Source organism: Chroicocephalus ridibundus, unplaced genomic scaffold (genome assembly GCF_963924245.1).
Source record: "Chroicocephalus ridibundus unplaced genomic scaffold, bChrRid1.1 SCAFFOLD_92, whole genome shotgun sequence".
NCBI classification, from domain to species: domain Eukaryota; kingdom Metazoa; phylum Chordata; class Aves; order Charadriiformes; family Laridae; genus Chroicocephalus; species Chroicocephalus ridibundus.
The window spans coordinates 277,545-287,505 of NW_026961708.1; the positions used below are offsets into that span (position 1 = coordinate 277,545).

General features: G+C 55.5%; 1 protein-coding gene across 3 annotated transcripts; it reads right to left on the reverse strand.

The window, feature by feature from the left end:
* Positions 1-816: 816 nt before the first annotated feature.
* Positions 817-8,804, reverse strand: LOC134509586 (guanylate-binding protein 1-like). 3 transcript variants are annotated; one of them, XM_063322146.1, is made up of 12 exons: positions 7,912-8,804; positions 6,370-6,463; positions 5,516-5,739; positions 5,312-5,439; positions 4,772-4,881; positions 4,254-4,456; positions 3,899-4,141; positions 3,322-3,602; positions 2,533-2,745; positions 2,306-2,408; positions 1,980-2,173; positions 817-1,828 (listed from the first exon to the last, which is right to left on the reverse strand). In XM_063322146.1, the coding sequence occupies exons 1-12, from the start codon at positions 8,048-8,050 to the stop codon at positions 1,592-1,594; spliced, it is 2,169 nt and encodes a 722-aa protein (XP_063178216.1). In that variant the 5' UTR covers positions 8,051-8,804; the 3' UTR covers positions 817-1,591. The 3 variants fall into 3 exon arrangements, with proteins under 3 accessions (XP_063178216.1, XP_063178215.1, XP_063178217.1); XM_063322145.1 differs by having other exon boundaries at positions 6,370-6,469; positions 7,912-8,803; XM_063322147.1 differs by lacking the exon at positions 6,370-6,463 and having other exon boundaries at positions 7,912-8,026.
* Between the last annotated feature and the right edge of the window lie 1,157 nt (positions 8,805-9,961).

Sequence of the window (9,961 nt, forward strand, 5' to 3'; positions counted from 1 at the left end):
CAAAAGGATAATGCAATCCCTGAAAAAGGATTTCCAGTCTCGGTGGCGTTTGCTTACGTTCACTTATGACCTCACCAGCAGTAAAGCCACAGCTTTTGTTGTGACAATACGCAATGCTTCGGTACCCACCATACGCCCAGTCATTGCGCTGGGATTAAGCCACCGTGGAACCGTCCTCTGTCCCTTAGAACATAGAGTACGGGCCCAAGAGCATGGGAACAAACGGCAAACCATTGATGTTTACGCGTGTGGTGTATGGGACCATGGTTCCGCACCAAAATTTGGCAAAAGATGAAACAAATGATGTCAATAATTTGACTAGAGTGTGGCAATGAAGGGAGACAGTCTCACGGTGTGAGGGCTCGGCAGGGAAAACAGCCCCGGCACAACAGCAGGTGGAGGAGCAGAGCCCGGGCTTTGTCCCCGGGAGGTTCCCCAGGACCTTGCTGGCCAAGCAGGGTCAGTGCTCCGCAGACCTCCCTCTGTCACCTGCAGACCTTCCTCTCTCACCTGAGGACCTCCCCTGCAGGGATGGAGTGCCCACACAGCAGGGAAGGCATTTGAGGGGCGAGCGTCACTGGGGTAACTGCCTTTGGAGCAGCCCCTCTGTCCATAAAGAACTCAAAAACCTCTACACCTTCATGTTAGTGTCCCTGCTTCTTCTCCAGGTGCGGCTGAAAATGTAATTCCCTGTAGCAAAGGGGGAAACCCCTTTGCCCATGAGTGACATGGGCTGACCCCGGGAGGCAGCTGAGCCCCACGCCAATAGTGGATGGAGGAGAGGACGGGAAGGGTAAAAGTGAGACAATGCATCGGTCGAGATAAAGACCGTTTAATAGGTTAAGCAAAAGCTGCCTGTGCAAACAGGGAAGGGGCACTTGGGGATCTCCTGGTGTGAAGAGAGGGAAGAGAGGGTGAGCGAGTAGAGAGCAGGACATCACGGCAGGCAGAACTTCCTCACGGCTTCAAAGTGAGAAGAGCCTTGGGTGGGAAAAGCTCCATTGCAGAGGATGCCTTTCACCTGCCGCTCCCTGGATCGCGGGCTCACTCCTTCTGGGTCACTCTGCCTGGGACTGACGCCAAGCAAACCAGGTCGCGCTCACCACGTGGATTCCTGGTTTACTCACAACCTCCGTGCTACTTCCCGCAGCTGCAGAAAGTGCGACCCTAGGATATCAGCCAGCGGGCATAAACCTCGCTGGTCATGTTTCCCGTAGCCCTGGTGAGGAGGTCTCTACACGAGGTGTGCTACGTTCCTCCGTGACGTGTTCTGAGACGGGCAAAATGCTCCCAGACCTGTCTGTTGGACTTTCTGTGCCCCGGGCCACCCCGGCTTTAGATGTTCCCTGTGCCTTCAGATGGAGTGAGAGACCAGGTGCTCTGGGAAGGAAGAGGAGAACATCTTCTCCCGGAGGAGACATACATGAACATAGCAGATAGAGCGGTACAAGCAGACAGGGCGGTCACTTCTGCACTCCGTGGCAAGCATCTTGCAGGAAAAGCTTTAAAAATTCTAACAGATTTCTACGTGGGGACACTACACACCTCTCTTCCCTTGTTACTAGAGGGGTTTTAAAGAAAATCTTCATGGTTACCTCCAGCGGAATGCCATAATCAGCGTAAACACATAAGAAAAACACCTCAATAGTCGCTTGAAGAATTTCCACCAGTTGCAGTTATTATTGCCATATCCCTGCTCCTGTCCAGAGCCTCCAGAGTGTCCCGAACCCCATCCAAAGGGGCCTCCGTTACCACCAAAGGGTCCCGGACCCCGTCCAAAGGGGCCACCACTCCCACCGAAGCCACCATTGGAACAGCTGCTCTCTTCCTGTGAAAAGAGTCAGATTGTCAGCAAGGGCACGGTGCGTGCTGTGGGAGCGGCACAGAGCCAAGAATCAATGGGAGGGACCCAGCTGGGACCCCTTCGCCATTCCTGCCTGCTAGCCACGTCGTGGCACCTGCACCCTCCCACTTCGTACCTTCGATTTACGTTTGCTGGTCTTTGGGTGCTCCTCCCGCCGCTTCTTAGGCTGATCCTCCAGCTTCTTTCTCAGACGAGCCACCTCTTCTTCAGTGCTGTGCAACTTGTCCTGCAACTTCTGCTTGTCTTCAGCCTCCTGCTTCCACCGGGCATCCCACTCCTGCTGAGCCTTCTCATACTGCTGTTGCACATCTGGGGACGGAGAAAGAGAGGTGTTGCAAAGGCAGGAGCTGAGCCCACCAAACCCCCAAGGAGTACTGTTGTGTGCCCCCCACCAAGCTTGGCCGTCTACAGGCAGTGACATTTCTCCTGCCCACAAGTTACCTTTCAGCTCCTTGTCCTTCTTTTCCAGGGCGAGGTCTATGTTGAGGATGTTCTTGTCCAGAGCCTCTCTGCGTTGGAGGAACTCCTGCAGGACGGCATCAGCCTGTAGGAGCACAGGTAGAAGACGAGTCAAGGGCAGAAACAGCAGCTGGGGGGAAATGGTTACGTGGGGGAAGGGGATGGGACGTGGAGCCTCTTCCCGGCAGGGGAGCTGCTCTTGTTCCTACCATCACCCCCTTGCCAGGCAGTTCCCCATATTTCTCCAACAGCGCCTGCTGGTCTCCTTCGAACAGCTGGTGACCCCCCGGCACATTGTAGACACCATCGGTGATTTTTCTGTCCAAGTCCTGGAAGAGGTCCCTGAGCGCGGCCTCGCACTTCTCACGGGACGCCTGCTCGTTGTCCCTGCAGAACTTGTCCTTGATTGCCTCCACCTGGCACTGTCCGGAAAGGGGCAGAGGGAAGGAATCAGCCCAGGCTGAGCTGCGGCCACCGCTCTCACGCCGGGCAAAAATCAAGCCCTGTTGACATGGAAACTGGGATCGCCAGTCCGTGGGGTAATCGGCCGGGAGGAGACACAGGGGGAGGCCATTCTGCTCTCAGGAACATCTCTGGACCAAGGTGCCCAGGAGCAGAGAGCACGCCAGGGACCACGGGCTTCACAAAAGACAGGGGCAAGAATTAGTCGGCAGGAGAGGGGAAGCGTGGAAGGCTACAGGCTTCCAGCCAGGGCAGAGACACATCTGGGCTGGGGCAAGAGAGCGGGCAGGGCTGAGCCTCGTCCCCTTTGCAGCACGGCTTTTGAACCTAGGGAGAAGAGGTGGTGCAGCAGGACAACTGACAGCCTGCAGAACGTGAGAGCGGGCCTTGGGACCCAGTCTGCTCTGCACAGGGCACAGCAGTGTCCTCTGGCAGGAGGCAGGAGACCCCCTCCCCCCAGGACCATGCTGTTTCCCCAAAGCTAAGGGGATGGTGGCGTCCCTGGGGGAATCCTGGCTGGGCTGGGGACCACCTACTGTAAGATCTGCCAGGAAAGAGCAGATCTCCTCCTCGAACGCCTGTTTCTGGAACAGCTCCAGCGTCTCCCGCTCGCACTGGGTGTGCAGATCCAGCAGCTCCTGAACCGTCTCCGTCGGCAGCTTCACTCGCCGCTCCATCAGGTCCTGGTACAACGTCACAGCCTCTTTCACTGCCGCTGCATTTACAGTCTTTGCCAGGGCGAGCACCGCGCTCTCCAGGCACGGCACTGCCCCGCTCCGGATGGTCTCCACGTAGCTCTCTGCCAGTTTCCCCAGCACTGCCAAGGAGGACCAAGGATGAGAGATCTGCAGCCTGAACAAAACACCGGCTCCCGCTCGCCGCTGGCTCCTGCCATATCCCTGCTGCCTGCCTGCCACAGCCTTCCTGAACTTCCTTTCCTCTTTCCCACCCCGTCTACAGCATCCAGCGGCTCCAGATCCACAGGCAGGGACAGCAGCCAGCAGAAAACCTCTCCCTTTCCCCACCTCCACCATTTGGCTGGGCATTTGATCCTTCCCCAGAGGCAGAGCCAAGGGATGCTGGCCATCCAACCCTCTGCACAGCAGCACTCACGGGTCCCTGTTATGGTGCGGCCGCAAGGGATGGTCTTAGGCGGAGACTTTTCCCAGATGTGGCTGCAGAATTTCTCCACCTGCTCCCGGAATTCACAATCGATCTCATCGTCCTGAAGCTCCTCCAAGCGAACCAGGTCCCTCCTGTGGGCCGGCTGGTAAAAAACAAAGCACTTGCGATCCCGAAAGAACCGGCAGATGCATTCCCGGGGCTGGTTGTAGCGTTGGGTCTCTGGGCTGCTCCCTGTGGGGTAGGAGCACACGGAGCAAGTTCACCAGGGCTTGGGCTGTTGTTGACTTACACTGAAATGCTGCTGGGGTTGGACGTCTCCAGCAGCACAGCACCATTCCCTTACCAGCCTTTAACTTGAGTGCATTCTCCAAGTATTCGTCCTCAGAGATTTCCTTCCCATCCACCTCCAGCTGCAGTGTGAAGTCCCGGACCGTCCACACAAAAGTCGGGAAGATGGGGGCAACGTTTTCTGAATCCTCCAGTTCATCTTCGCTCTGCTCGGGTGCTGCTTTCAACTTGACCTGCTCAGTCAGCTTCATCACATAGCTAGGGAGCTGGCTAAGGAAACAGGGACCTCAGCTCTGAATGCAGGGGCATCGCCACCCTGCAACCGCTCAGCACTTCACGGGCAAGAGAGGAGACTCTGCGGGGACAGAGATCAGCCGGGAACCGCCGGAAGGAAGAGGGAGAAAACCCCTCAGCCTGGAGGTCCACCACGTGGCACTCCTAAGGACTCAAAGCATATCACTGGGCACCACCAGAAGGTCCTTTGGCTGTTTGAGGAACTAGGATTTGTCAAGCCCTTGCCCACCACTCAGGGAGAGGAGGGCATCCCTCCTGCTGCTGTCCCACCAAGGATACTGCAGCTGGTCCACGGCTTGCTGGTCAATGGTGCCTTTGCTGTTGTAGATCAGGGTGCTGGAGAGCAGCATGGTTAGCACAAAGATCCACATGTCGTTCTTCATGTCACCCTGGAGGAAGTACCCTTGGCTGTTACCAACAAGACCCCCTAAGTCTTGGGGGCAAAGCCCCACATGCCCAGACCCTCAATGCTCCTTACCGACAGGCCACGGCAAGACCAGGTCTTGGAGAGACCCACCCCCATGCCATCACCACCTCCTTCTCGAGCTGGGCTTATCCTCAGCTCTTAACTCTCAGGGTCCCACACACCTCTAGCAAAGTGCTCCCTGAGCTCCTCTGTCCTGTTCTGCTGCTCTTTCCCAGAAAAGCAGAGGAGTTTGGCACCTTGCCTGCCCCAGCCTCCTTCCCCATGGCCTCTGGCTCTTCCCAGCACGCTGGCTGAAGCCACCACAGGTGGTGGGAACCCCCCTGGCCTCTGGTCACCATGGCTGGTGACAAAGTGCTGGGAATGCGCAAAGGCAGCGGCCGCTTCTTCCACACCTTCTCCACGTTGCCCAGCCCTTCCGTGTCCAGCAGCACCAGAGTGTGTCCAGGCTTGCACGGGTGAGGTACACACCACATCCAGATACCTCTGGTGTGGGACTGCACACCACTGCCCAAGGAGAAACCTGTGGGGAGGTCGCAAGGGTCTCAACAGCGTTCAATACAGGTACGTTGGGCATCCGGGGCTGGGACCTCTCTCACCTTTCCTCTGACAAGCCAGCCTGTTCATGAGGTAGGACTTGCCAGTGCGGTACAGCCCTGTGATGGCCACCACCACCACGGGCTGGGTGATCCCTGACAGCACCTGCAGGGCCTCCTGCTGGACCACCAGCCCCTTCGTCCGCGTGTTCTCAATGAGGCACACGGGCTCCGGCACGTGGATTTCAGATGCCATCGCTGACAGCAAACACAGCCTGGAGAGGAGACTGCAAGATGGGACGGTTAACACGGTGGGGACCTTCCACCTGCCTCCTCTTTTTCCCCATTGCAAGCGCTGCTGTGAAGACAACGATGGCCCTTAGACGAGGTGCACAGCCCCTTCCCATTTCCCTCCCAACAGAAACAGCTGCATTTCGGAAAGCCTGGCGGGATGGTGGGAGTGCTCTGCACTATGTCCTAAGCACCGCTTTGAAGTTTGCTGAGTGGAGAAATGTGCAAAAATGGGGGTGGGACATAGCGATGGCCTCAGGCAGGGCTCGAGACGAGAGGATCAACTGGAGAGTCACACCAGCCCCAAGGAAAGGAGAGGTCAGGTGGCGAGGCTGAAGCTGAGGGGAGCACCCCAAGAATTTTTTCATTAATTTCTTATGCCGAACCCCATCAAAGCCCCTCTCACCCTCCACTGTGCCTCCCACAGGGATGTGCGTGCTGCTGGCCCATGCAAGGCACCCATCTCTCCTTTCCTCCCCCCACACGTTCATCACTGATGCCCTGGCGTCCCTGTCCCTTGTTGGGGTCCCTGTCACTTGCTGGGGTCAGCAGGAGCCATTCCACAGCCCCAGCGTCCAGGGCTGCTTGCACGGGGTGGGGAGGAGGCATCAGGGGAAGGGACTCACCGTCGTCTTGTCGCCTGCCCTGGGCTGCAAGAGCTTTGCTGCAGCCTGGCTCCTGCCCGCCTTTGTCCTGTGCCCTGGGCCTGCACCTCCCCTCCTATTCCTGGAAAGGAAATGAGTCAGAGGCGAAAGTGAAAGCCATCAGCTCAGAATAAACACTCCGAGCAGGCAAGACAGAGATGGTTTAATAAGTGAAGGAACAACAACGAAAAACAAACAACGCCACAGCAAACCCTCACCTCCTCCCAGCTGCCCGGGCCATTTCAGAGCTGCACCCACCTTGGGAGACATCCCCCGACCCCCTTCTTCCTCGACCCCACCGCTTTTTCCTGCTGAGTGTGGCCTTATCTAGTGGGGAAGGGTGGGGAGATATGGGAAGAGGTTTCCCGGAGGAGCTGTGGATTCCCCATGGAACTTGCGCATGACCCACCGTTGGAAGTGCTCAAGGTCCGGTTGGAAGGGGCTGTGAACAACCTGATCGAGTGCAAGATGTCCCTGCTCACGGCGGGGGGTTCGGACTAGATGATTTTTGAAGGTCCTGGCCATGTCCTCACCCATCCTCTTGCCCACCCCCAGACCACTCACTGGTGGGGTGGTGTGAGCAGCAGAAAAGGCCCTTACTCTGTGTAAGCGCCGCTCAGCAATAGAGAAAACACCCCCGTGTTATCAACGCTGCTTTCAGCACAGTCCAAAGCACAGCCACATGCAGACTACAAGGAAGAAAATCAACTCCATCCCAGCCAAGACCAGCACAGGGTGAACAAGAAGTTGGGAGGGGACACAGCTGGGACACCTGACCTCCACCCGACTGTTCTGCTCTCCTGGAACACACAGCTTTTGCTTTGCCTATTTTCATCTTAACCTAGGAGTTGTCTCACTGCTGACTCTCTCCCCCATCCCACGAGTTTGCGAGTGAGCGAGGGGCTGCGTGGGGCTTAGTTGCCACCTGGGGTTAAACCACCACCAGCCAACGCCATCACCAGCCCCTCCCAGGCTCCAGTCAACCCCATGGACATGGAGGCAGCAAAAGGGCTCAGCCCATGCACAGGCCCAGAACCTGCCCCACTACAACCTCCCGGATGCCCTGGGACTCGCTCCGGCAATGGCGAGCTCCACGGACAATGCCCACTCCTGGGCTTTGACTCCTCTCTGAGGACCTCACGAGCCCTGCCCTCTTCCAGCAACATCAAGGGGATTGACACTGGGGGACAAGAGGCTGCCCCTCCTGTCACGGGCACAGCGGGGAGGAGAGGAGAGCTTAGGGCACAGGGTGCGAGCCTGGGCGAGTCCTAACTTGCATGCAAAGCCATGGGGGGATGAACGCCTGCTCCCAGACACCCATTCCCCTTGCTCCATCCCAGAGCCTGAGCAGACCTTTGGACCTCGTCCTCCTCCCACCCGCTGGCGTCCCCCTCACTTGCTGGGGTCCCTGTCCCTTGTTGGGGTCCCTGTCACTTGCTGGGGTCAGCAGGAGCCATTCCACAGCCCCAGCGTCCAGGGCTGCTTGCACGGGGTGGGGAGGAGGCATCAGGGGAAGGGACTCACCGTCGTCTTCGTCGCCTGCCCTGGGCTGCAAGAGCTTTGCTGCAGCCTGGCTCCTGCCCGCCTTTGTCCTGTGCCCTGGGCCTGCACCTCCCCCCTCTTCCGGGAAAGGAAGTGAGTCAGAGGCGAAAGTGAAAGCCATCAGCTCAGAACAAACACTCCGAGCAGGCAAGACAGAGATGGTTTAATAAGTGAAGGAACAACAACGAAAAACAAACAATGCAACGGAAAACCCTCACCTCCTCCCAGCTGCCCGGGCCGTTTCAGAGCTGCACCCACCTTGGGAGACATCCCCCGACCCCCTTCTTCCGCGACCCCACCGCTTTTTCCTGCTGAGTGTGGCCTTATCTAGTGGGGAAGGGTGGGGAGATACAGGAAGAGGTTTCCCTTTGGATTCCCCATCAGGACAGGTGACCAAAAATTGACCAATGTTGGGGGATATGGCGGGTCCGTAGACCCCTTGACAGAAGAGATAGAGATTGCAGTGTACCCATAAGAAGGCCGCCAGTTGCATCATATAAGGACAATGTAACAAAAAGGAGAAAGAAGAAGATTGCTTGAGAGAACAACGAGAGTTAGGCTGTGAGAAAGCCAGATTTTGAGCAATGTGAACAGGATTTCAATAACCAATCGTATTGTAGCTACGAGCGCGTGTGCTATGTCACCTAACCAATTGAATGCGTAGAAAGAACGCGTGAACGGAGCGTGAACAAAAGATTATATATATAAGAAAGCCAAGTTTGTAATAAAGACTGAGCTTAACTTAACTCTTCAAGGAGAGTCTTGTCGTTTGTCCGTCCCGACTGAAAGAAAATGGCTGTTAAAGAAAATAAGGGACTGCTCCTCATGAACACAAAAGATAAACAATATGAGTACGTGTTGCCTCGTGACCAAATAGCAGCTGTAAAAGAGACTCAAAGAGGGATGGGTGTTATCCACCCTGGAGGACTGGTGCGTCCCTCTGCACCTCTTGCTCCAGCCTTGGGGGAAACGGAGGCATGGCCTTCTCCTCCTATTTCTACTAACCCCATCTCGAGTCTGGGTTTTCCATCCTTGCCACCTGAGTCAGACGATGAGGAGGGCAGTCCTATAACGGGTGAGGAAGGGACTGAAGTGGTGGACTCTGGGGAGCCACCCCCATCGTACACAAGATGCCCCTGGACGCTTGGGGGCCAATTGGCAAAGGTTTAAGTGCCTTACTAATAGGAAGATCTAGTAGCACCTTACAAGGCCTCATGGTACATGTTGGAGTGATTGATGCTGATTACACAGGACAAATATGTGCCATGGTATCGACAGCTACACCACCTGTGACTATTGAGAAAGGAACTCGACTTGCTCAGTTAGTCCCATTTCAAAGTTGTGTTCCACAAAGGGACAACGTTACACGTGGTGATGGTGGTTTTGGTTCTACAGGAAAGCCACAAGTCTATTGGGTGCAGACGGTATCTGATCAATGCCCACAAATGCATTGTGTTCTTGAACTTAGTGATGCCACTCCCAAGAATTCCATCTGTGAATAACATGGAGCCTACCAAAAGATATCAGTGGAAAGTGTTGCCACAAGGTATGAAAAACTCGCCTACAATTTGTCAATGGTTTGTAGCAAAAGCATTGAGTCCAATGCGTGCCCTGTTCCCATCTGATTACTGTCACCATTACATGGATGATATTCTGCTAGCGGCTGCAACACCGCAACAGTTAGAAAAAATGGAACAGAAAAAACAGGAATCATTGTGTGAATATGGCTTAATAATCGCCCCAGAAAAGGTACAAAGGCAACAACCGTGGTTATACCTGGGAATGACAGTATGAGCTCAGACAGTCATGCCACAACCTATCCAACTACAAATAGAAGTAAAAACATTGAATGATGTACAAAAAATTAGCAGGAATGATTAATTGGATTCGGCCCTATGTTGGTATTCCATCTTCCAAATTACAACCCCTCTTTGAGCTATTAAAAGGTGACACTAATATTTTAGCCCCACGAATGTTAACTGAGGAAGCAAAAAAAGTGGTAGCTGAAATAGAACAAGCTCTTAGTAGTAAA

Bases quoted from the DNA above. Each gene is read 5' to 3' on its own strand.
- LOC134509586 (XM_063322145.1), bottom strand. From the start codon at position 8,050: ATGGCTTTCACTTTCGCCTCTGACTCACTTCCTTTCCCGGAAGAGGGG. The intron at 5,740-6,369 runs GTGAGTCCCTTC...CCCATCTTGCAG, and splicing joins GGGCAGGCGACAAGACGACG to TCTCCTCTCCAGGCTGTGTT. The intron at 1,829-1,979 runs GTACGAAGTGGG...CTCTTTTCACAG, and splicing joins CCAGCAAACGTAAATCGAAG to GAAGAGAGCAGCTGTTCCAA.